General features: G+C 45.7%; 1 protein-coding gene across 3 annotated transcripts in view; it reads right to left on the bottom strand.

Moving 5' to 3' along the window:
* Nucleotides 1-21594: 21594 nt before the first annotated feature.
* Nucleotides 21595-27119, bottom strand: part of LOC132384685 (formin-like protein 3) — a 175018-nt gene continuing 169493 nt past the window's right edge. For all 3 annotated transcript variants that reach the window (XM_059956050.1, XM_059956051.1, XM_059956052.1), the window contains one exon: nt 21595-25734. Coding sequence is in view for 1 of the 3 variants with exons in the window: in XM_059956051.1 (XP_059812034.1) it covers nt 25670-25734 (65 nt within the window). In the remaining 2 variants the exon portion in view is untranslated. The remainder of the gene's footprint in view (nt 25735-27119) is intronic.

Here is a 27119-nt window from a genome sequence, read left to right as displayed (position 1 = left end):
CCCTTCGGGTTCAGGTGTAACCCGTCCTTTTTGAACATGTCATACTTCCCCCAGAAGAGATCCCAATGATCCAAGAATCTGAAGCCCTGCCACCTGCCCCAGTCTCTCAGCCATGCATTCATCTGTCTGATCCTACTATTCGTGTCTTCGCTAGCAAGTGGCACAGGTAGCAATCCTGAGATTACTACCCTGGAGGTCCTGCTTCTCAGCTTCCTTCCTAACTCCCGGAAATCTCTCTTCAGGACCTCCTCCCTTTTCCTCTCTATGTCATTGGTTCCAACATGTACCAAGACAGCTGGCTGCTCGCCCTCTCCCTTCAGAATATTCTGGACCCGATCTGAGACATCCTGTACCCTGGTACGTGGGAGGCAACACACCATGCAGGTATCTCACAGATACTGATCTAATTTGTGGAGATGCGGATCTCTTCTAAAGATCTCAATTGTGGATCACAGAATCTCCTGTCTGTTCCCCTGACTATGGAATCCCCTATGACTACTGCATTCCTCTTCTCCCTCATTCCCTCCTTCCCAACAGCGCCAGGCTCAGTGCCAGAGACCCGGTCACTGTGGCTGTCCCCTGTCAGGTCATCCCCCTCAACAGCATCCGAAATGATATACTTGTTGCTGAGGGGGGGGGGGGGCAGCCACAGGGGTGCTCTCCACTATCCGGGCATTCCCTTCCCTCTCCTGACAGTCACCCAGTTTTCTGACCCCTGTAGCCTAGGGATGACTACCTCCCTGTAGCTCCTGTCTATCACCTCTTCACTTTCCCTAAGAAGCAGTAGGTCATCAAGCTGCAGCTCCAGATCCCTAACACGGTCTCTGAGGAGCTGCATCTCGGTGCACCTGGCGCAGATGTGGCCATCAGGGAGGCTGGAGGTCTCCCAGGATTTCCACATCTGACCCCATGAACAAAGCACTAACCCTGCAGACATGCTACCTAATTCTACAGGAATGAAACTGTAGCGGTGTGCTACACGCAGCGCTAAAATTACGACACGGAGTCGGTAACTGCAGTCGAAGAAAAAACTTTATTCGAAATACCCAGCCTTGCTTTTAAGCCTCCCTCAACCTGCCCCCCGTGGCGCAGAGGCTCCAAAGCTCTGTGCTCACAAACCCCCATAGGCTATCTCCCTTAGCTGGAATGCTGGCTAATTGTGAGCCGGTTCGGATGTGCGAGGAAATGGGTCGCCACATAACCCCCCCCCCCCAGAACCGGTGATACACCCCCCCCAATGTCCACAGTCTGGGCTGGACCCTGTTTGGGAGGTCGGCCTCTGCGCCGAGGCGCCGGAAACTCGGCCGGTTGTGCCAGGTCCACATGGGCCGGTTTGAGTCAGTCCACCGTGAAAACCTCCTTCCCCCCAACGTCCAGCACGAACGTGGACCCGTTGTTCCGGAGCACCATAAACGGCCCCTCGTATGGCCGCTGCAGCGGTGGCCAATGCCCACCCCTTCGTACAAATACAAACTTACAGTTCTGCAGGTCTTGGGGTACGCAGGTCGGGTTCTGCCCATGCTGCGAAGTGGGTATGGGGGCCAGGTCACCGAGCTTCTCGCGTAGTCTGCCCAGGACTGCTGCGGGATCTTCCTCTTGCCCCCTTGGGGCTGGTATGAACTCCCCGGGGACGACCAGGGGCGCGCCGTATACCAACTCGGCCGACGAGGCGTGCAGCTCATCTTTGGGCGCCGTGCGGATGCTGAGTAGGACTCAGGGAAGCTCATCCGCCCAGTTGGCTCCTCGCAGGCGGGCCATGAGGGCCGACTTCAGGTGACGGTGGAAATGCTCCACTAGCCCGTTCGACTGTGGGTGGTAGGCAGTGGTGTGGTGCAGCTGAGTCCCCAAAAGCCTGGCCATAGCTGACCACAGGCTGGAGGTGAACTGGGCGCCTCTGTCGGAGGTAATGTGGGCCGGCACACCAAAGCGAGATATCCAGGTGGTGATCAGTGCCCGGGCGCAAGATTCGGAGGTGGTGTCGGTGAGCGGGATCGCCTCCGGCCATCTTGTGAACCGGTCCACGATAGTCAGGAGGTGCCGCGCTCCGCACGACACTGGCAGGGGGCCCACGATATCCACATGAATGTGGTCGAAACGCCGGTGGGAGGGGTGGAACTGCTGCGGTGGGGCTTTGGTGTGCCGCTGCACCTTGGCCGTCTGGCAGTGCATGCACGTTTTGGCCCATTCACTGACCTGTTTGCAGAGTCCGTGCCAAACGAACCTGCTGGAAACCATCCATCCGGATGCGCTAAGTTATGAATGGAGTCGAAAACGCGGCGCCGCCAGGCTGTCGGGACGAAGGGACGGGGCTGGCCGGTGGCAACGTCACAGAGTAGGGTCCTCTCACTCGGGCCTACGGGGGGGTCCTGGAGCTGCAAACCGGAGACTGCGGTTCTGTAACTCGGAATCTCCTCATCCGCCTGCTGTGCCTCTGCCAGCGCCTCAAAGTCTACCCCTTGGGAAAGGGCATGAACGGTAGGGCGAGAGAGCGCATCCGCCACGACATTGTCCTTACCCGAGACGTACCAGACATCCGTCGTGTATTCAGAGATGTAGGACAGATGGCGTTGCTGGCGGGACGTCCAGGGGTCGGACACTTTCGTAAACGCAAAGGTAAGCGGTTTGTGGTCCGTGAACGCGGTGAAGGGCCGACCTTATAGGAAGTACCTGAAATGCTAGATTGCCAGGTAGAGCGCCAACAGTTCCCAGTCGAAAGCACTGTACTTGAGCTCGGGTGGCCGCAGGTGTTTGCTGAAAAACGCCAGGGGTTGCCAGCGACCTGCGATGAGTTGCTCCAGCACCCCACCGACTGCCGTGTTAGATGCGTCCACTGTGAGGGCGGTAGGGACGTCCATTCTGGGGTGCACTAGCATCGTGGCGTTCGCCAAAGCTTCCTTCGTTTGAACGAAAGCGTCGGCGGACTCCTCGTCCCAGGTAATGTCCTTGCCCGGACCGGACAGCAGGGCGAACAGGGGGCGCATGATCCGGGCAGCTGAAGGGAGGAAACGGTGGTAGAAATTGACCATACCTACGAATTCCTGAAGGCCTTTGATCATGGTGGGTCGGGGGAAGTGGCGGACCGCATCTACCTTAGCGGGCAGAGGGGTTGCCCCGTCTTTAGTAATCCTGTGGCCCAGGAAGTCAATGGTGTCGAGCCCGAACTGGCATTTGGCGGGGTTGATTGTAAGACCGTACTCACTCAGTCGGGCGCAGAGTTGACGGAGGTGGGACAGATGCTCCTGACGACTGCTGCTGGCTATGAGGATGTCGTCCAAATAGATGAACGCGAAGTCCAGGTCCCATTCCACCACGTCCATTAACCGCTGGAACATCTGTGCGGCATTCTTCAGGCCGAGTGGCATGCGGAGGAACTCAAAAAGGCCAAACGGGGTGATGAGAGCCGTTTTGGGGACGTTGTCTGGCTGCATCGGGATTTGATGGTACCCTCGGACGAGGTCTACCTTGGAGAAGATCCGTGCGCCATGCAGGTTTGCTGCAAAATCCTGAATGTGCGGCACAGGGTAGCGGTCCGGTCTGGTAGCCTCGTTCAGCCTGCGGTAGTCGCCGCATGGTCTCCAGCCCCCTGTCGCTTTGGGCACCATGTGCAGGGGGGAGGCCCATGGGCTGTCGGACCGCCGGATGATCCCCAATTTCTCCATCCTCTTGAACTCCTCCTTCGCCAGTCGGAGCTTGTCTGGGGGAAGCCGCCGAGCGCGGGCGTGGAGGGGTGGTCCCTGGGTCGGGATGTGGTGCTGTACGCCGTGTTGGGGCATGGCTGCCGTGAACTGTGGTGCCAGAACCGAAGGAAAATCCGCCAGGACCCTGGTGAAGTCGTTGTCGGACAGCGTGATGGAGCCGAGGTGAGGGGCTGGCAACTGGGCTGCACCCAGGGAGAACGTCTGAAAGGTCTCGGCGTGGACCAGTCTCTTCCTGGGCAGGTCGACCAGTAGGCTGTGAGCCCGCAAAAAATCCGCACCCAGAAGCGGTTGGGCTACGGCGGCCAGTGTGAAGTCCCACGTGAACTGGCTGGAGCCGAACTGTAGCTGCACCTGACGGGTGCCATAGGTCCGTACCGTGCTGCTGTTCACGGCCCTCGGGGGGGACCCGGTGCCCTGCTGCGGGTGTCGTAACTCGTCGGAGGTAAGACGCTAACCTCAGCACCGGTGTCAACCAAAAAACGGCGTCCTGACCGCTTGTCCCACACATACAGGAGGCTATCCCGATGGCCAGCCGCCGTAGCCATCAGCGGTGGCTGGTCCTGGCGTTTCCCGGGAACTTGCAGGGCGGGCGACAACGGCGGGCTTCTACGCCCCACCGCTGGTGGTAGAAGCACCATTGTTCATTGGGCCCCCCACCCCTGCCCCTGGGGTTGGCGGGCTCTGCGGCCGGGCCTGGCCTGGTTTGCTGCTGGGAGCGTGGCTGGGTGATCTGTGCGATGGACGTCCCACTCACCTTCTTGGCTTTCCACAGCAAGTCCGCCCAGGCTGCCACCTTCCAGGGGGTCACTGAAATCCGCGTCGGACAGCAGCGGGCGTATGTCCTCGGGCAGCTGTTCCAGGAATGCCTGCTCAAACATAAGGCAGAGTGTGTGTCCGTCGGCCAGAGACAACATCTCATTCATTAAAGCTGACGGAGGTCTGTCTCCCAAGCCATCCAGGTGCAGTAAACGGGCAGCCTGCTCGCGCCGTGAGAGTCCGAAAGTCCTGAGGAGCAGGGCTTTGAATTCCGTGTACTTGCCGTCTGCCGGGGGCGACTGTACAAACTCGGCAACCTGGGCCGCTGTGTCCTGGTCGAGGGAGCTCACCACGTAGTAGTAGCGGGTGTCTTCTGAGGTGATCTGGCGAACGTGGAATTGGGCTTCGGCTTGCTGGAACCATAGGTTCGGTCGCTGTGTCCAGAAACCCGTCAGTTTCAATGAAACCGCATGAACAGAGGCGGCGTCGGTCATTTCTGGTCCAAAATTCGTTTGTACCGTCGGGGTCACCAATTGTAACGGTGTGCTACACACAGCGCTAAAATTACGACACGGAGTCGGTAACTGCAATCGAAGAAAAAACTTTATTCGAAATACCCAGCCTTGCTTTTAAGCATCCCTCAACCTGCCCCCCCCGTGGCGCAGAGGCTCCAAAGCTCTGTGCTCGCAAACCCCCGTAGGCTATCTCCCTTAGCCGGAACGCTGGCTAATTGTGAGTCGGTTCGGATGTGCCAGGAAATGGGTCGCCACAAAACAAGGAAAAATAAGTCTATTCACTCACTTACCTCACCAAACACACAAACATTTTAAATCGTTAGCTCATACCGTTAGCTGTGTGAGCCCTGCTGTTCCTCCGTCTATCCGGGCCAATTCGCCAAGGGGAAAAATAGAGTTAGTGTCTCGCTGATTTATTTTCCCTCTCAACCTCATTTGTTTGCCTTCTCCCCATAACCTTTGACCTTTCTCCTCATAATCCCTACTAATCATGAACCTCTGCTTTAAGTATACCTGATAACTTGGTCTCCATATCCATCTGTGGCAATGAATTTCACAGATTCACCACCTTCTGGCTAAAGAAATTCCTCCTCATCCCTTTTTTAAAAGGATGTCCTTGTATTCTGAGGCTGTGCCCTCTGGTCCTAGATACTCCCACTATAGGAAACATCCTCAATCTAGGCCTTCAATATTTGGTTGGTCTCAATGGGAACCTCCCTCATTCAAAGGTTCCAATAGGTGCATTTAATGTCAGAAAAATGTATACAATATACATCCTGAAATTCTTTTTCTTCGCAAACATCCACGAAAACAGAGGAGTGCCCCAAAGAATGAATGACAGTTAAATGTTAGAACCCCAAAGCAGCCCCCAGCTTCTCTTCCCACACATAAGCAGCAGCGAAGCAACAATCCCCCCATCCACTAGCAAAAGAACATTGGCGCCCCCCCCCCACCCACCGAGCATTCAAGCATGCAGCAAAGCACCAATAAAGACACAGACTTGCAGTCTCCCGGTAATTCGACATACCACAGGCTCTCTCCCTCCCTAATAAGGGAAAAAGAGGTGTCCCTGTTTCACAGCGAGAGGAATGACATAACAAACAACTCACTGGTTTATGGTGTTAAAAGTCTGTTGCGTTGCCTTTGCCGAGCTCTGTGCCAAAGAACTCAGGTCTCTAGGCACACAGCCAGCAGCCAGCTCACTGCTTTTGATCTTCCGTGTACTCTGACGACACACCAGGTTCCTGTGGAGGCACCCCCTCCAGAGCCACGAAATCCCATAACCCCAAAGCCACATGAGTCTTCTAGGCCACATCCTTGGTGTATTGAATAGTGGCCAGTCGTGAGACCCTGAGAGTGGGTCCCATTCCCGCAAAGAACCAGTCAGGGTCTTCAAAAGAACCCTGAAAGGGAAAAATAGAGATATCAAAGATGGAAATAGAGCTGTTTCCGAAGATGCAAGCAAAGGAGTCGCCATTAGGCACCATCGTTCTCCTGAGCTCCACCCCAGAGCCATCAAATGCTCCTCATATGAGAAAGAGAGGTTGGAGAAGGGGCAATAATTTACATGGAAGGTTTTCCATGAAATGGGTAGATGGCAGATTTGAAGTGAAGAGTTATATTAGAAAGCACAAGAGATCCTGTGATACTGGAAATCCAGAGCAACACACACAAAGTGCTGGAGGAGCTCAGGTCAGGCAGCATCCCTGGAGGGAAATGAACAATCAAGATTTTGGCCGAGATTGTTTGTTTCTATCCATAGATGCCACCTGAGCTGCTGAGTTCCTCCAGCATTTTGAGGAACTCTGAATTACACTGATAGTGACTTGAAATGGACAGAAGAATGTTGACGCATTGGGAAGTTTTCCGAGAACCTGGGGACACTGTTGGTATGGAGTTTGCACGTGCTTCCTGTGAGCATATGGGTTTCCCCTGGGTGCCTGATTTCCTTCCATATCCGAATGATGTGCAAGTTGTTAGGTTAACTGGTTACTATAAATTGTTCCTAGTGTGATGGGAGAATCAAGGGTATGTGTGAGAGAGTAGGTTATAGAGAATTTCATTGGGAATGGGATTGACAGATTGCTGAGCTAGCATAGTCTTAATAGGCTGAATGGCCTGATTCTATGTTGTTCAAAAATATGGAATGTAGCAAGAGCAGGAAGGACTGTTTCAGGTGCACATTCAAGACTACTCTATACTTCAGAGCTCAGTATTAGAGTACAGGATATGGGCTTAATTAAGAATGATTCCCAAGAAGCTGATTATTCCACTGGAGGGAGGATCGTTTTAATATTTTCAGTTCCTCATTCAGATCAGCCCTGAATCTTTGAAACTCGGGGGAATTGTAAGTGGTATGGTCTGATGGATTGATGGCAGGAAGTTAGTACATGGCATCCAAGGTGAACCCAGGAGCCAGATGTGGAGAGAGGAATGTCGGGAGTATCCGTTGGGCTGACCTTGGCTAACAATACTCGGCCCTTAACTCACTTTTTTGGATGGATTAGAATGCATGCAGGAAATAACGGCTCTGCCCAAGATCACAACAAATTACAGAGAGTTGTGGTCAAAGCATAGTTTATCAAGAAGATCAGCCTCCCCTCCAGGGACTCCATCTACACTTCCCACCGCCTCGCTAAAGCAGCCAATATAATCCAAGATGCCACTCACCCTGTATATTCTCTTTTCTCCCACTTTCCATCAGGCAGAAGATATGAAATCCTGAAAGCATGTACCACTAGGCTTAAAAACCATTTTTATCTCACTGTTAGAAAACTCGAACAGACTTCTTGTACACTAAATATGAACTCGTGATCTCTCAAACTATCTTGTTGCGGTTACAGTTAGAGAAAGTGCAGTCCAGTTGGACAATATTTTGCATGCTACTACTGTTCTTCCTTTGAATGACCTTAATGTACTATGTAAAAGTCTGAGGCACATATATATAGCTAGAGTGCCTAAGACTTTTGCACAGTACTGTATTTGTCTGCAGAGAGTGAGTTTGTAAATATGGTGGGAACATGGGATGTTGGGAATGGTGAGGGTGGAGTGCCACGGGAGGGTGTGGGACAGGTGGCAGAGAAGGAGTGACAGAGGCAGGGGATGGCATGGGTGCAGACATACCCAGCCCTGAGACACCAGGCCTTGATTCCAAACAACTGCTTTATTGATCATTGCAGAAGGTCTCTCTGGTGCTTCCCGCTTTCTCCCCTCTCTCCCTTTCCCTTTTCTAAACCATGATTCCCCTCTCCCTACCCCCTTCCCACTCTCAGTCTACAACAAAGACCCATATCAGAATCAGGTTTATCATCACTTATATATGTCATGAAATTTGATTTTTTTTCTGGCAGCAGTACAGTGCAATACATAAAATTACTACAGTACTGTACAAACATCTTGGGCACCCTAGATATATATATTTGCCAAGACTTTTACACAGTACTGTACTTTTATGTATGGAATGGTTTGTATGGATGGCATTCAAAAAAAGCTTTTCCCTGTATCTCAGTACATATGAGAATAATAAGAAACCAATAGACCAATTAACGAATACTAAGGGGGCCTATTAAAGGGGAAGTTGATGATTGACAACTTTATTGTTTTTTTAAAAAGAAATTCAGTTTCCACATTCAAATGCCTCCTCAAACCACGCTCTCATTAATTTGTGCTTGGCTCCAGCTCAGGCTCAACCATCTATCCCCCACTCAAAGCTTCTTTTACTGCTATAAACTATATAAAATCCTTTACAAGTTTACTCAACCTTCACTGTCCTGGCTGTTTCTGGCTCTTCATGTGGAGATCCCCTCTAAATCTTCTTGTGAATCATGTAGCGCAAATTCCTTGGTGTTATCATACTGTGGCCATCTGCAGGCAAGGTCGACAGCCCACCCCAGCACTCCTAGTGGCCTGTGGTATTTATTGTTCTTGTTTTAAAATGGAATTATGGTGGGGTCTTCAAGTTCATTTTTTGTTACATTTTAGCCTGGGTTATACAGTTATTCACATGTGTGTTTGTGGGTCACCCTGACTGTAACTGGGGTGTAATAATCACCTTCCCCCATCTGTATGTGACTGAATGGGTTCACTTGGTCTGTTTTTGTGTTTGTCATTATGGAAACTGTTGTTGAGATAAACGAGCTTTTCTCATATGTCATCATGGACTGAATGCTCACCACAATATTAAAGGATCTGTCCTGGGGACCAGCACAAAGAAGGCACAACAACTTCCACTTTCTTAGGTTTGTGTAGATTCAGGGTGTCACCAAAAATATTGAAAAACTTCTATAGATGCACAGAGGGGTGCATCCTAAATAGTTGCATCACGGCTTAGTACGGAAAGCCCGATGCCCCATTGACAGAGCCCTCTACCCTTGAGTACATCTACATGGAGGGCTGCTGCAGGAAAGCAGCATCCATCATCAAAGACCCCCAACATCCAGGCCAAGGTCTCTTCTCACAACTAACGTCAGGCAGGAGGTCCCACACCACCAGGCTGAGGAACAGTTATTACCCTACAATCATCAGGCTCTGAACCGGCATGGATAACTTCATTCTTTGACCAGCAGACTTTCAAGGACTTTACAACTCATGTTCTCAGTATTATATATATTTTTATTTGCAGAGTTTGTTTTCTTTTGCACATTAGTTGTTTGTCAGTCTTTATGTTTAGTTTTTGTTGATTCTACTATTTTTTTTATTTTTCCTGAAAACACTTACGAGAAAACAAATTTCAAGGTTTTATATTGTAACATATACATACTTTGATAATAAATTTACTTTGAACATTGAACTGTTCAGGGTAGCATGGCCCACTCTCTATGCCTTCCAACCCGTTCTCTGCTTTCATATGTGCCTTAAAAGTCTAACTTTTGGATTGAGCACTTGGTACCTTAATGCCTTCTGTGGCTTGGCTATCTTTTGTTTGACAATGTTCTTATGAAACTTGTAAAGGACTATTAATTTTTATATATAAGTGTTAGTGCGTGGCAAAGTGGTTAAGGCATTGGTCCAGTGATCTGAAGGTCACTAGTTTGAGCCTCAGCTGAGGCAATGTGTTTGAGCAAGGCACTTAACCACACATTGCTCTGCAATGACACTGGTGCCAAGCTGCTTGGGTCGTAGTGCTCTTCCCTTGGACAACACCGGTGGTGTGGAGAGGGGAAGGCTTGCAGCTTGGGCAACTGCCGGTCTCCCATACAACCCTGCCCAGGCCTGCACCCTGGAAACTTTCGAAGGCACAAATCCATGGTCTCTCGAGACTAACGGATGTCTATATATATGAAAACCTCTGCTCCATGGACTCTGAGTATACTTTCCACTGCCTTGGGAAAACAGTTAACTTAATCACAGACCCCTCCCACCCTAATTGTTTTCTCTTCTCACCCATAAGACCAACAGACGTAGAAGTAGAATTAGGCTATTCGGCCCTTTGAGTCTGCACCATCATTCCATCATGGTATATTTATTGTGCCTCCCACCTGGCTCCTACTCTCCTGACTTCTCCCCATCTCCTTTGACACCCTTACTAATTAAGAACTCATTAAACTATTTTAAATATACCCAATGACTTGCCCTCCACAGCCATCCGTGACAATGAATTCCATGGATTTACCACCCTCTGATTAAGGAAACTCCACCTCATCTCTGTTCTAAAGGGATGGTGCCATCTGGTCCTAGACTCCCCCCACTATAGGAAGCATCCTTTCCAAATCCACCTGTCTAGGATTTTCAATATACGATAGGTTTCAATGAGATCTGCTCCATTCTTCTAAACTCCTGTGAGCACAGGCCCAGAGCCATCAAATACTCTTCATCCATTATCCCTTTCATTCCCAGAATTATTCTCGTGAACCTCCCCACCAGATCCTCTCCAATGTCAGCACATCTTTTCTTAGGTAATGGGCCCAAACCTGCTCACTATTCTCCAAGTGTAGTCTGACCAATGTCTTAAGCCTCAGCATTACATCCTTGTTTTTATACTTCAGTTCTCTTGAAATGCGTGCTGACATTGCATTTGCCCTCCTCACTATTGACTTAACCCACTGCTCTACTTTCTCTACACCCATGAGATTTGCTGACGCCACAACTATTGGTAGAATTTCAGATGGTGATGAGGTGCGCAGGAGGAAGACAGATCAGATCGTTGAGCGGTGTCTCAACACCAACCTTGCAATCAACGTCACTAAGACCAAGGTATTGATAGTGGAATTCAGGAAGAGGAAGTCTTGGGAGCATACACCAGTCCGCATTGAGGGGTCAGAAGTGGAAAGGGTGAGCAGTTTAAGTTCTTGGGTGTCAACATCTCTGACACATTAAAGAAATTACAAAGAAGGCACAGCAGTGGCTATATTTTGTTAGGAGCTTGAGGAAAGTTGGTATGTCACTAAAGACAGTCACAAATTTCTACAGAGGTATTGTGGAGAACATTCTAACTGGTGCATCACCATCAGGTATGGAGGGGCCACTGCACAGGATTGAAACAAGCTGCAAAAAGCTATACATTCAGCCAGCTCCATCATGGGCATCAAGCTCCCCAGCATCCAGGACATGCTCAAAAGACGATGCCTCAAAAAGGTGGCATCCATCATTACAGACCCCCATCACCTAGGACATATCCACTTCTCATTGCTACCATCAGGGAGGATGTACAGGAACCTGAAGACACACACTCAATGATTCAGGAACAGCTTCAACCCCTCTGTCATCAGATTTCTGAATGAACAATGAACCCATGAACACTACCTCAGTTTTTTTCCCTCTCTTCTTGTATGACTTATTTAACATAGTTTTCTTTTTTATATATACTTATTTGTGATTTATAGTTTTTATTATTATGTATTGCAATGTACTGCTGCCGCAAAATAAATTTCATGCCAGAGATATTAAACCTGATTCTGAACCTGCAAGTTAACCTTTTTAGGGAATTCTGCATGAAGACTCCCATGTCCCTTTGCACCTCTGATTTCTGAGCTTTCGCCCTGTTTAGAAAATAGTCTACGCCTTTATTCCATATTCCAAAGTGCACGATCATGCACTTCCCTACATTGTATTTCATCACCCACTTCTCCTAATCTGCCCAAATCCTTCTCCGAATCTCCTAATCTGTCCAAATCCTTCTGCAGACTCCCTGCTTCTTCAAAACTACCTGCCCCTCCACCTATCTTTATATCATCTGCAAACTTGGTGACAAAGCCATCAATTCCATCATCCAGATCAGAATTAGACTAGTTTAGTATCACTGACATGAAATTTGTTGTTCTGTGGCAGCAACACAGTGGAATACATAATAAACTATAAATTACAATAGAAATATTTTTAAAAATTAAATAAGTAGTGCAAAAAATAGAAATAATATTGAGGAAGTGTTCATGGGCTCATTGTCCATTGAAAAATCTGGAGGGAAAGAATTTGTTCCTGAAACACTGTCTTCTGGCTCCTGTACCTCCTCTTTGGTGGTAGCAATAAGAAGAGGGCATATCCAGGGTGATGGGTGTTCCTATTCATGGATGCTGCCTTTTTGAGGCATCACTTTTTGAAGATGTCCTCAATGGAACCCAGGAACTTGAAACTGCTCACCCTTTCTACTGCTGATCCCTCATTGAGGACTGGTGGGTGTTCCCTCAACTTCCCCTTCCTGAAGTCTACAATCACTTCCTTAGTCTTACCAATTTTGAGTGCAAGATTTTTGTTGTGACACCACTCAATCAGCTGATTTATCTTGCTCCTGTATGCTTCCTTGTCACCACCTGAAATTCTGCTGACAATAGTTGTGTCATCAACAAATTTCTAGATGCTGTTTGAGTTGTGGATGTAGAAAGAGTAGAAAGCACGCATCCTTGAGATGAGCGAGTGTCAGCTGACTGTGGTCTTCTGATGAGAATGTCAAAGATCCAGTTGCGAAGGAGGTACACAGACCCAGGTTTTGGAATTTTTTTATTCATACTGAGGGTATGAATGCTGAGCTGTAATTAACAAACAGCAGTCTGACATGAGTATTGTTATTGTCCAGGTGATCCAAGGCTGGGTAGGGACCAGTGAGATTGTATTTATTCTATTGTGTTTCTTTGTATTCCACCAGGTCTAGGTGACTAGCCTACTTTCAGACTTCTCAGCTTCCCAAAAACTTCTCCTTAGTAATAGTGAATACATTCACTACTGCCCCGACACTCTCCAATTTTTTTAGCCCACTGCTGGTTGTTCCACAGTGATCTCCCAATCTACCTTGACATGGCCCTTGTATTTTATTTGAATACCTGCAATGGACAGCGAGGAAAGTTATCAAAGCTTGCAGCAGGATCTGGATAGCTGGAAAAATGGGCTGAGAAATGGCAGATGCAGTTTAATGGAGACAAGTGTGAGGTGTGGCACTCTGGGAGGACTAGCGAGGGTAGGTCTCACACGATGAGTGGTAGGGCACTGAGGAGTGAGGTAGAACAGAGAGATCTGGGAATACAGGTCCATAATTCATTGAAAGTGGTGTCATAGATAGATAGGGTCATAAAGAGAGCTTTTGGCACATTGGCCTTCATAAATCACAGTACTGAGGACAGGAGATGGGAATTTGTATAAGACATTGGTGAGGCTTAATTTGGAGTATTGTATGCAGTTTTGGTCACCTACCTACAGGAAAGATGTAAATAAGATTGAAAGAGTACAGAGAAAATTTACAAGGTTGTTGCTGGGCCTGGAGGACCTGAGTTATAAAGAAAGATTGAATATATTAGAACTTTATTCCCTAGAATGTAGAAGTTTGGGGAGATATTTGACAGAGGTATACAAAATTGAGGAGTGTAGATAGGGTAAATGCAAGCAGGCTTTTTCCACTGAGGATGGGTGAGATGAAAACAAGAGGTCATGAGTTAAGGGTGAAAGGTGAAATGTTTAAGGGGAACAAGAGGGGAAACATCTTCACTCTGAGGGTGGTGAGAGTGTAGAACAAACTGCCAGCACAAGTGGCAGATGTGATTTCAATTTCAATGTTTAAGAGAAGTTTGATAGGTATATGGATGGGTGGGGTATGGAGGGCTATGGTCCAAGTGCAGGTCAATGGGATAAGGCAGCTTAAATGGTTCAGCATGTACCAGATTGGCTGAAGGGCCTTTTTCTGTGCTCTACTTCACAGTTCTACCTGTACTACACTTCCTCTGTAGCGTTAACACTACATTCTGCGTTTTCTTTCCCTTTTTTACTACCTCTATGTATGGAATGACATGTCTGAATAGCCCACAAACAAAAGCTTTTCATTCACAAATACTGGAGGTCAGCCTATATCTATGGAGGGGAATAAACAGTTGACATTTTAGGCTGAGACCCTTCAACAGGACCCATAAGACCATAACCATAAGACATAGGAACAGAATTAGGCCATCTGGCCCATCAAGTCTGCTCTGCCATTCAATCATGGCTAATCCTTTTTTCTCTCCTCCTTAGCCCCAGTTCCCGGTCTTCTCCCCGTAACCTTTGATGCCATGTCCAATCAAGAACCTAGCAATCTCTGCCTTAAATGCATCCAACGATCTGGCCCCCACAGCTGCATGTGGCAACAAATTCCACAAATTCACTACCATTTGATTAAAGAAATTTCTCCGCATCTCTGTTTTGAAAGGGCACTCCTCTATCCTGAGGCTGTGCCCTCTTGTTCTAGATTCTCCCACCATGGGAAACATCTTTTTCACATCTACTGTATCTAGGTCTTTCAACATTCAAAGGTTTCAGTGAGATTCCCCCTCATCCTTCTGAATTCCAGCAAGTACAGACCCAGAGTCATCAAATGTTCCTCATGTAACTCTTTCATGCCTGGAATCATCCTTGTGAACCTCCTCTGACCCTCTCCAATGCCAGCACAACATTTCTAAGATGAGGGGGCCAAAACTGTTCACAATACTCAAGGTGAGGCCTCACCAGTGCCTTATAAAGCCTCAGCATCACATCCTTGCTCTTGTATTCTAGACTCTTGAAATGAATGCTAACATGGCATTTGCCTTCCTCACCACCGACTCTATCTGCAAGTTAACCTTCAGAGTGTTCTGCACAAGGTCTCCCAAGTCCCTTGGCATCCCAGATTTTTTGATTTTCTTCCCATTTAGAAAATAGTCTGTGCATTTATTTTTACTACCAAAGTGTATGATCATGCATTTTCCAAAATTGTATTTCATTTGCCACTTTCTTGCCCATTCTCCCAATCTGCCAAAGTCCTTCTGCATCCTACCTGTTTCCTCAACATTATCTGCCCCTCCAACCATCTTCGTATCACCTGAAAACTTGGCAACAAAGCCATCTATTCCATCATCTAAATCATTAATATACAGCATAAAAAGAAATGATCCCAACATTGACCCCTGCAGAACCCCACAAGTCACTGACAGCAAACCAGAAAGGATCCTTTTTTCCCCGCTGGCTTCCTCCTACTAATCAGCCAATGCTCTAACCATGCCAGTAACTTTCCTGTAATGCTATGGTCTCTTAATCTGGTAAGCAGCCTCATGTGTGGCACCTTGTCAAAGGCCTTCTGAACGTCCAAATATACAACATCCAACCTCTGCCTAACCTGCTGAGTTCCTCCAGCATTTTGTTGCTCTCAATTTCTAGCATCTGCAGGATTTTGTGTTTCTAAACTTTTCACTGTATGCCAGCATATGTGACAATCATAAACTAATTCCAATTCCAAACAGCAGTTGAAACAATTGGCAGCAATGCGGCAGTATTTTCTGTACAGTACTTTGGCTGATGAAACATATTGTGACTATGATGCACCTCTCCCTCCTTCTCTCTTGTTCTATTCTCCATTCTGGTTACCCTCTCAACACTTCTCTCCTCTTACCTGACCATCACCTCCCTCTGGTTCCCCTCCTCCCCTTTTTCCCATGGTCCACTCTCCTCTTCTATCAGATTCTTTCTTCTTCAGCCCTTTACCTCTTGATCTATCACCTTTCAGCTTCTCACCACCTTCCACTCCCCTCACTTGGCTTTACCTATCATCTGCCAGCTTGTATTCTATCCCTCTCCTCATCTTCTTCCCCATTTTCTAGTCTGTATGAATGGCTCCAGCCCAATACATCAACTGTTTATTCCTCTACATTGATGCTGCCCTACTTGCTGAGATCCCCCAACATTTTGTGTTCAAAGTAAGTTTGTCATTAAAGTACATATGTCACCAGATTCATTTTCTTGCAGACTTTCACAATGAATGCAAAGAAACACAATAGAATGAATGAAAAACTACACACTAACAAAGACTGGAAAAACAACCAATGTGCAAAAAAACCCAACAGATTATACAAATACAAAAAGTAAAAATGCATCTTCCCCCTTCCTTTCCATTTCTAGTGAAGGGTCTCGGCCCAAAATGTCAACTGTTGATTCATTTCCGTAGATGCTGCCTGGCCTCCTGAGTCCCTCTAGTATTTTGTACATGTTGCTCTGAATTTCCAGCATCTTCAGAATTGTTGCGTTTAAGATAATGAATAAGTAAATAATCAATATTGAGAGATTGAGTTGTAGAGTTCTTGAAAGTGAATCCATAGGTTGTGCAATCAGTTCAGTGTTGGGGTGAGTGAAGTCATCCATTGTGATTTAGGAGTCTGATGTTTGAGGGGTAGTAACTCTTCCTGAACCTAGTGGTGTAGGACCTAAGGCAGCAGTGAGAAGAGAACATCCTTGATGATGGATGCAGCTTTCCTGCAACAGTGCTCCTTGTAGATGTGCTAAAAGGTGAGGAGGATTTTACCTGTGATGATAAAGGCATCCACTATTTTTTGTAGGGCTTTCCATTCGAGGTCATTTGTTTTCACCTGTGATGCCAATAGTGAGTATTATCTCCAGTTGCTCAAGATTTCCAGCATCTGCAGAAACTCTCAAGTTTGTATCTGAGTTTTTTGTAAGGTTTAAGCCACTTTGCTGTGACTTTAGGCCCAAATACTAAAGGATCTTTGCTCCGCTACTTTCTTCCACCCTGAATATGCAGAGTTTCACACTTATGAATAACAGGAGACTTGACTCCAAAAGAATATGGAATATGGAATACACCTTCACACAAAGCATGGTGGGTGTATAGAATGAGCTGCCAGAGGAAGTGATACAGGAAAGTGTAAATATGGTATTTAGACATGGTTTAAAGGGTCTGAGGTGATGAGAAGACAAAGCTCATTTTAAGCAGCTGAATTTTTAAGCACACAATTTCTCAATACCATCTCCAACCAGATGCTCCTTGTTGTGAGCCTTGCCCAGCAGAGGGAAATGTTGCACCTTGGTTTATTCCAGGCTCTGTTCTCCCAGTCATTTCACCACTAAATTATCTGAAAGCAATTCAAATCCAGTCTTTTAGTTCAAACATCTGCAAAAATAAATGAAGATCAATAAAACTGCAGACTCTGGGAACCTGGAATGAAAACACAAAATGCTGCAAAACACTCAATACACACGAACTGCGGGAGGAACTCAGCAGGTCCGTCAGCATCCATGGAGGGAGAATGCTGACGAGGTGTCTTGAATCTGAAAAATTAACTAATTTTCTCTTTCCACAGATGCTACCTGACCAGTTAAGTGTTTCCAGCATTTTCTGTTTTATGTCTGAAAAATAGCCTTCCTAAATTCAACATTCAGTTCAATAAAATCTTAAGTTTTCCAAATGATTGACTCAACATTTAAAAGAACACAGAATGTATTGAGTAGCTGGAATAAGCCTGCCAGAGTAGTCAAGGTAGGTACAATTGCAACATTTAAGAGACAATTAGAAAGGTCCATGGAGGGGAAGGGCTTGGGGGGGGTTATGGGTAAAAAACTGGCAACTGGGACTAGCAGAGGATGCTGCGGTCGACATGCTCTAGTTGGGCTGAAGGGCTGTTTCTGTGCTTTGATTCTAACATAATTCAACTTGCCACTTCAAAATGTGACCAAGTAAAATGAAAATTCAACATCTTTCAGTTGATTTAGTCTTGAATTTCAGAGGGTCAGGTAGTGTAGAGTTTTGGTAGCCTCTAGCTATTTTCTTCTCCGTAGGCAGACCACTGGGATGGAAAGTGACCTGCTTCCGCTCCAGTGCTGTGGGTTATGAGGCTGATGTGGGACTAGCAGCCCCATCCGCAGATGGGGGCAGGGATGTGTGATGGGCTGGGTGGGTAGTTTGTGAGATGGTGCTCTCCCTCTGCTGCTTACTGTGTGCTCCCAACGCATAACTCGAGGTTCCTAATCCCATCCTGAATGCTCCTTCTCCACCTGGGTCAGAGATTCCCAGTCGCAGGAGCTGCATTTCTTCAAACAGGCTTTCAGCACTGCTTTCAACCTCTCTCTGGCTGTTTGTTTGTCTCTTCCCATGACAGATGTCAGAACATTGTCGTCTCGGGAGATAAATGTCAGGTCTGCACACAATATGGCTTGCCCAACATTGCCAACTATAAACAGGGCCTCAGCGCTGGGGATGCGATGTTGGTTCACATCCTGCAAGTGAATTTTACAGAGACATTGTTGCTGACATCATTCCAGTGCCTTGAGATACCTGCTGGAAGTAGTCAGAGTATCAGTAGACTGAAGGAGGGCAGGGATCACTCCTGTCTGCTGCACCGTGAGTTCTGTGCCACGTCTGGAGTCTTGATCTTCAAACGTCTTTTCCAGTCACCCAAAGGGACTGGAATTGTTAATGGTTTATTACTGTCGCACGTACAGATACAGTGAAAAGCTTGTCTTGCATACTGTTCACCTGCATCTCCTCCACTTCCTGGGCATCTGCCCTCACCCCATCTTCCCGCTGCCTTAACAATGAGAGTCTTTTGTCTTTACCTAACACCCCATGAGCCTCTGCATCCAACAGATCATTCTTCGCAACTTCTGTCATCTTCAATGGGACCCTACCACCACACACATCTCTACCTTCCAACCCTTCCCCCCCCCCACTCTCCGCTTTCCACAGCATCACTCCCTCTGTGATTCCCTTGTCCATTCACCCCCCCCCCCCACACTAATCTCCCTCCTGGCACTTACCCCTGCAAGAGGCCCAAGTACTATGTCTGTGCATTCACCTCCTCCCTCACCTCCATTCAGGGTGCCAACCAGTCCTTCCAGGTGAGGCAACACTTCACCTGCAAATCTGTTGGGGTCATCTACTGTATCTGGTGCTTCTAATGAGGCCTCCTCTTTATTGATGAGACCCAATGTGGATTGGGGGACTGCTTCGTCGAGCACTTCCGCTCCGTCCGTAAAAAGTGCAATTTCCCGGTGCCCAACATTAAAATCCAATCCCCATTCCTATTCTGACATGTCAGTCCATGGCTGCCTCTACTGCTACCATGAACTTACTCTCAGGGTGAAGGAGCAACACCTTATTGTGTTTGGGTAGCCTCCAGCCTGATGACGTGCACGTCAATTTCTCTAACTTCTGGTAACTCTTCCGCCTTTCCCCCTTCCTCCCTTATTCAATTCCCCATTCTGGTTCCCTCTTCCCTCTTCTCCTCACCTGCTTAACGCCTTCCCCTGGTGACCCTCCTCCATTTCTCCCATGGCCCACTCTCCTCTCCTGTCAGATTCCTTCTTCTCCAGCCCTTTACCTTCAGCTTGTACTCCTTCCCCTCCCCCTAACCTTATTCTGGCTTCTTCTCCCTGCATTTCCAGTCCGGATGAAGGGTCTCAGCCTGAGATGTTGACTGTGTGTTCATTTCCATAGAAGCTGCCTGACCTGCTGAGTTCCTCCAGTATTGTGTGTGTGTTGCTTTGGATTTCCAGCATCTCAAAGTTCAAAGTAATTTTATTATCAAAGTACATATATGTCACCATATACAACCCTGAGGTTCATTTTCCTGTGGGCATACTCAGAAAATCCAAGAAACATAATAGAACCAATGAAAGACCCCACCCAACAGGGCGGCCAAACAACCAGTGTGTAAAAGACAACAGAATGTGCAAATACAAAAGAAAAACAATAATAAAATAAATACCAAGAACATGAGATGAAAAGTCCTTTAAAGAATCTCTTGGACAAGATTCTTGACCTTAACTTTTGACTCTGAAAAAGGCTGTTTCTCAAGCATTTGGTTATGCTGTCAGTTACACTGATTAGCTCAGTAACCAGAAGCACGACTGCTGCCTCCTGTTTACACCAGTCAGCCTGCCCAGCTTTAACAATCACTCAGCACATTGCCCCGTGCTATACAAGTCCTTACATTTCTTTGTAATGAGATAAACTCTGAATACAGGTTATCCTTCAGTATTTGGGAGCTGGTTTAACATTGGGACCATGGCCCTTTCCCAAACTCCCACACAAAGAACACAAGAAAATCGAGGGAGTCGGCCATTAGGTCCCTCAAGTCTGCACCACCATTCAATATGACCACAGCTGATCTGCCTGGGGACTCATCACCTGGGGAATTAGGTTCCTGGTAAAACAAAAAAAGGTGGGCGTTGAGCCTGGCCTAATGTGTAATAGAATGAGCCAGTTACTGATATGATTGGGTAATTTGGAGGAAAACCCCCTCAATAGCAAAATGCAGTTAGCAATAAATAGAACAACAAATTGAATGACATATACCAGCGATACTAATCCTGACTCAATAGATGAAGAATGTATCATTTGTCATTTCCCATCTAGTTGCAATTTACTATAGAAACCAAAAACTGATTCATTTGAATAATTATCAAAAGTACCCGATTTTCCCACCAATGAATAACCAAAAACACTGTGCTGAACGAACTGAAAATAAAAACCGCAAAAGCTCTGTGAAGAAGCACTGGCCGTTGATCATCAAGGACGCTGGCACACTGACAAAGGAAGAGGGCTGTGGTCGTTGGAGGTCAATCATCCAAGTCTCATACAGGAGTTCCTCAGGGCAGTGTTCTAGACCCATCCCTTCCCGGATGAGGGCCATGCCAACAATTCTCAAGAAAACTTGGCAACATTCATAACAAAGCAAGCCTGTTTGGTCAGCACCCCCCGTCCACCACCCTCAACACTCTCTCCCCTCACCGCCGGTGCACAGTGCGTAACGTCAACAAAATGCAACACAGTGCTCACCCAGGCTGCTCCGACAGCACCTCCCAAACCCAAAACTTCCACCTCAAAGAAGAATAAGTGCAGTAAATGAGGGGAGCACCACCACCTGCAGGTTCCCCTCCAGGTCACACACCGTCCTTTACTTGGAAGTTGATTGCAGGACCTCCACTGTCACTGGGTCTACATTTTGGAACTTCCTCCCCAAAAGCACTGTGGGAGCACTGAAGGAAGGCAGCTCACCCCCCACCCCGTCTTCAAGGGGCAGATAGAGGAATGGGCATTAAATACTACTCATGTCCATGGCTCAGAACTGCTGTATTCCAACATGCTACTGTGTGCAAGATATCATAGCAATAAAAAAATGTCCTGAAGAATTGAACTGTCACTGGGAAAACTTTGAGAACAAACTGTTATCAGCATCTTAGCCTTCATGCTTCACACTTGGAGGTAAAAACTTACTGGGTCTTGGGGATATGAGCTGTGAACAGCAGCATGCTCTTCTGCCAATTCTCACCCCACCACAGCCCCTCACCCAAAATCTGGCTATGAGGTGTACAGTACTATCCGACTATAGTTGATCTGTATTACTTCATCTTTCCACTGAAGATTTAACAGATAAATCACGACACTTAGACCAGAGAGCTGGATTTATAATAATTATTAAGAATAATATGTACAGAATTGTTGAAGAGACCGAAAGCCTCAACTTTGGCATACTTTTTTTTAAAAACAGCTTATTAAAAAACATTGAACATTGAAAATAATTGAACTTTTCTTTACACAATAATGAAAAGGTACAGTAAGCTACAAAGTTGCAGAGTCTGGAATGAAATGGAATGGTTACAATACAAACTAAATACTTCATATGGAATACATGGAAAAAAGACAAAATAAAATAAAGTGGCAGCTTTATGAATTTGTACAAGGAAGGTAGAGAGGCTGTTTTCCCCCAAGTCCACAGTATACTTTTCCTGTAATAACCAGTGTTGGGTAGACATACCACCAACCCCACTCCCTTATTATTATTTCAGCTGTTCTACTGGACATTGACATGAACCTAAGCAGTGATGCAATCCATGACATCACTGAAAGATTCCATTAATACTTGGGGTGCAGGAGAAGTAATGTACAGTATATTGAAACTTTTAACTTTTTTTTAAAACTGTCATTTAAAAAGTTTTGCTATACAGGTTAGTGCATTAGGAAATGAATGGCCAATGAATTACTTTGAAACCATAACAACATCTTGCTTTAAATAGTTTTGTAGTCTTTGGACAGCAATGTTTACAAACATAATTTAAGAAAAATGTTTTCCAATAAATAAAACTGCTTTCACGCCAGGTTTAGGACACTGTCAACAGTAAACCAGCTAATATATATCAATTCTCCACAGCCCCTGCCTCCAGAACAATTGGGAGATTTATGGTCACTGATGAATGCTCCAAATGATTGCAATGGTCATTATTTTGCATTTGATGGGACTTGTTATCTCACTGGAGAAAGCTGGCTACACTTGCTATAAAGTTAGCTAAGTTTAACGACAAGGTTTTGGCCTAATCAGGCCTAAGGCAATCTCTGTAATATAGCAGCATAATGGGCTTGAGAACAGGCCAGAAAGTGAGTGAAAAGGATTTGGAGAGAGTCTCGTATACACACACAAGAAATACAAAGAGAGGGAGGACAAGTGTGGCCATACCTTTGCCACTTTTGGGAGTCTATACAAGCATTAGGACATAACGTGGTCAGTGTGACAAGCAGAGTCAAGGTGAAGCTTCCACATTGCACTGGCACTAAACTAGATTTCCATTTTTCGTAAAATACTCTGTCCACTGAGTATTGACACTCACTCAATAGAGGAAATATTGCACCCAAACAGTGTTCAGGGGAAATAACATCACAAGAGAACATTGCAATGAATAAAATTCAGTGTCATACTAACATATTCAGTAGAATTGTGTGCAGCAAGGACAAGATTAGTTGGTCTGGGCTTTTAAAAGCTGCTCAATACTTGGTCACAGTAGTCATGTTTCCTTAACAAGATGGAGTTTAGACCACAGCAGGACCATTGTGTGGAGTTTTGAGCCTCCCAAAAAAGGATAGTTGTAGTAGTTTTGGAAAGGGAGTGGGAAGATTAATTTTAAATAGTTGTAGGCCATTTCATAAATTAGAGCTTTTGTCATTGGAAAAGTGAGAGACAGGCTCTCAGTTTCCTAAATTATGGAAGAGGAGTAACTTAAAAAATATTCATCTACAGAATGCCAGCATTGATGTCAAAGCCAACATGTATTTCCCATCTCTCAGCACCCTTTGAGTGCCATAGTAGAGCTGTTGACAGTTGACCAAATGGAGTCATATCTATGTCAGGCACCATAAAGATGGCCAATTTCCTTCCACGAAGGACACTGATGAACCTGATTTTTTTTAAAAAATAGAGGTCCAATAGGCTTGTGGTGTCATGGCTGATCCTTTAATTCCAGATAATAAAGTCCCCAGCGGCCTTTCCTGGGGTCGTTAGTTCAATAACCTCATGACATGCTGCCAAATATTGCTTTGTACATTTGAAAATAAAAATGGGATCACTGACTATCAATTGAAATGCTAAGAATAAGGAAGAAATTGGTCAGTTGTTGGAAAGTGGAACACAGGACCTATCATTGAAAAGGGAATTGGATTGGATTTGAACAGGAAGAGATAAAAACTTGTGAGAGAAGAGAAACATGGATCTAGTTAGGAAGCTGACACTGAGACAGGCCTAATAGGAAGAGTGACCTTCTTTCTGCTTCAAATGGTGATGATGTATCGAAGGACTAAGAACCTGGTTTAGAGTACGGGCCGATTTTAAACATGGTCCCATACAAAATCATTTTCGCTACTTCTGCAAAATGATATAGGATAAAACCATAGCTATAAAAAGGCGTCTGAATACCTTATATTTACATGTAAACCTTTTGATTCTTGGACTTCAGTTTAAGACTACAACCTTCAATTCCCCAAACAGAATGTGGACAGCTTCCAGGAACTCATTTTAAGGTTAAAAGCAATGAATAACTTTACACAATAAAGTATAAATTTAGTACTGTCTGAAAAATATAAGCAGACCTGTCAATCTTTAAATTGCTTTAAGCTTGCATTTGGGTAACAACATGTATTTTGGGAACCATAACTTACCAGCAAAAACTGGACAGGTAGACTCCCTGACCATGTTGATTTTGATAATTGCACATATTCTGCCAGTGTTTTGCGCACCTACTGTGCCCACTCCACTCATCATCTCATGTAAATCAGTCTCTGGGACCTCACCCAAGTGGACTCCCATTCCCCGAAATGAGCTGCAGAAAACTACTGGCTATTTAACCACAAAGGACCCTTAAAAATACACGAAATAAGAATCACATTAACTCCCAGATCTCAATTCCGATTGCAATGGACCGCAGTTACTTTAAATCAGGAGTGGACATGTTGGGTCCAGAAAACTTGCATCCAATGTAAGTTAGCAAAAGATTAACCTTTGAACTTTGCAGCAGTGATAAGCAAATGGGTAACCTGGAATAGACTGGATGTCGAACTCTGAATAAAATCTACGTAGTTTAAGATTCACATCCTGCAGATTTCTGAGCATCTCCAAAGGACTGAAAACCCATAGTTAATACAAAAGGAGTTTCATTTACCAAGAAAAATATATCTTTACATTCATGTTTAAAGAGATTATATAGGTCTAATATTTTTTTTTAATTGAGAATTCCCTAACAGAATGGAAAGAAAATTCTTGTGCCTTTGTTAAATAACTTCCCATGTATAATAAGCTGCAAAAGCAACTGGAGCCTTTGTTCTTGCTTTGAAGATGGTTCCCAAGTAAGCCCAAACACTGAGAGAGCTCATTAGCTCAAAACGCTCAGAAGTTCCATGTGGGTTCAAAATCAATGCAAGGGAAGACAAGGAGTACAAACTTGCCTGGTGCTGTTTGGGTTAAGATATAGTCATGTCTATGCATTGAACTCCCCTCCTGGAATTTCAGTGTTAAGATGTATATGATGCGACATAATATACTTAACATAAACAACACAGGCAAACTTCTACACCACTGGTTCCACCACAGAAGGCAGCTGCCATCTTACTTTGGCAATAACAGATGACAAAGTTCCTTTGGACTTGCCTCAGAAGGCCAATTCTACAGTGACAACAGAAAAAAAAAAATCTTAAATTAATCAAGACTACAAACACAGTAAAAAAATACTTCATAATACTGATTGGAAAGGCATTAAGGTTTCATGGCACCCCAAGTTTGACTGGAAGGACTCTTCAAGCTTTTTTTTTATCCCATTAATGGATGCTTTCTTCCCACCCAACTTCAAGCATTATTTTGAGAGTTGGGATGTCAAGTGCACTGCAAGATAAGTTTCACTTGCTAGACAGTGAGCGAGTTCGGTGGATTTGTTCGAGGTAGAAGTTTGCTCCCCCACCCCCACTTCAAAAAGTAGCAGAGTTCTTGATTTGCTCCCTCAAAGCTTTTCTCCACACAACGCCATATCTTGTGCACCTCTCTGTAGTGGATTAGAAGACACATGTTCAGGAATTTCCTCGTTTCAGAGTGTTGTATGAGCCAATGAAAAGTTCATCCCAAAATGCTCCTCCATGGAACAGATTTTTTCAGCATCGGTTTTGGTCGCAATTTCACCACTTCCCCTATCCCTCCAATCTGACCCAACCCCACTCAAGTCTTTTCTTCAGAGGTGTTTCCATCCATGTCGCATCACTGCATCTGCACGCCGGTAAGGTTGATTTCTAAGGTCTATGAGAGACAAAGCAGAGAGAAGGGTAAAGGCCTTTGGCACCAACGGCTTCATTGCGTTGACTGGACTGTAAGGGTTAAAGCAAAGCAACTCTACAGGGATGCAGGGATGGCATAGTGGCAAGACAGCAAGCAAAAGCTCAGCAAGCATTAGCAACTGAGATGCTTTATCCAACTAATGGTGTGGGGAGTGCCATTTAATTTGAAATGGACCGCTGTAATAGGTGTTTGATATAAGCTGGACATAATGCAGGGCTCCCCATGTATTACACTTAAACAGTCCCAAACCCTTTCCTTTTAGCTTTAGAGTTTCAGTGATTAAAAAAAGTACTGCTGGTCCTGTCCTACCTCTCTTGCAAACAGGTAGCATTGCTGGGTGACCTGCTTCCTATCAGAAAAGAGGAAACTTAGTCAAAGGAAACCAAAGCAACTCCATAATTCATGTCAAATGGGTAATCCCTCCACCTGCTTTACACAGGGGGGTGAGGAGGAGTGGATAGACATCACTACTCAACAAGAGAACCAATAGCAGCTGTCTTCACATGAACCTGGACTGCCTTAGGTTCTTCCCTTGTACTTTGTCTGATTATGATGCGCTAACACTGTGCTCCAATTAATTGGCTAGGAGCCAGCAACACATATGCTCTACATCAGCAGAGCCACAAAGGTGGGGGAGGGGTGGGGAATTTGCTTGGAGAATGCTCTTCTGAAGGGCAAGAGGCATTAGATGATTTAGTTTCTTAATGAAAAGGGGGAGATGAGATGCATTCATTACACAGGAAATGGAGCTGGCCGTCCAGCCCCTTTAATGTCTTCTGTTACTTAGCAAGTTGAACTCCACCCGAACTTTAATACCCATTTATTTATAGATTCACAGAAAATACTCAACCTGCCCCACCCTGCCTTTCTATTACCTTCAATCCCATGCTTTGAAGCAACTGTGTAAGACCTGCTCAGAAGCCTACTTTCACACCTGGCTGCACAAATACAATTATTTGACTAGCAACCAACAGTCTCAAATTTGTCCCAAAAAGAGGCACCCTTCCAAAACTCCTTTTTCTACAGAAGGTGAAGTCATGATCAAGTGCAGCTGGCATTCAACATTCCAGAAATATAACAGGGAAGATATTATTTTGAAAAGAGGATATCCCAACTTTTAACTGAATGGGGAAAGTGCTGACGGGAAATCCTGTCAAATTGGGGAGCAGTGGGTTCCCATTATGGGGAAACACAAAAGCCTTTCACAAACTCAAGAACATACTTCTGGAGTGAAGACATAGTGGATGTATGAATATAGGAAATACCAAGTAGTGCACAAACATATGGCATTCCTCAGTGATATTGGATATAGGATAAGTATTGATCATGATGCTAGAGAAATGTTC

The sequence above is a fragment of the Hypanus sabinus genome, chromosome X1 (assembly GCF_030144855.1).
Source record: "Hypanus sabinus isolate sHypSab1 chromosome X1, sHypSab1.hap1, whole genome shotgun sequence".
Lineage (NCBI taxonomy): Eukaryota > Metazoa > Chordata > Chondrichthyes > Myliobatiformes > Dasyatidae > Hypanus > Hypanus sabinus.
This window is presented reverse-complemented; position numbering and strand designations above follow the sequence as displayed.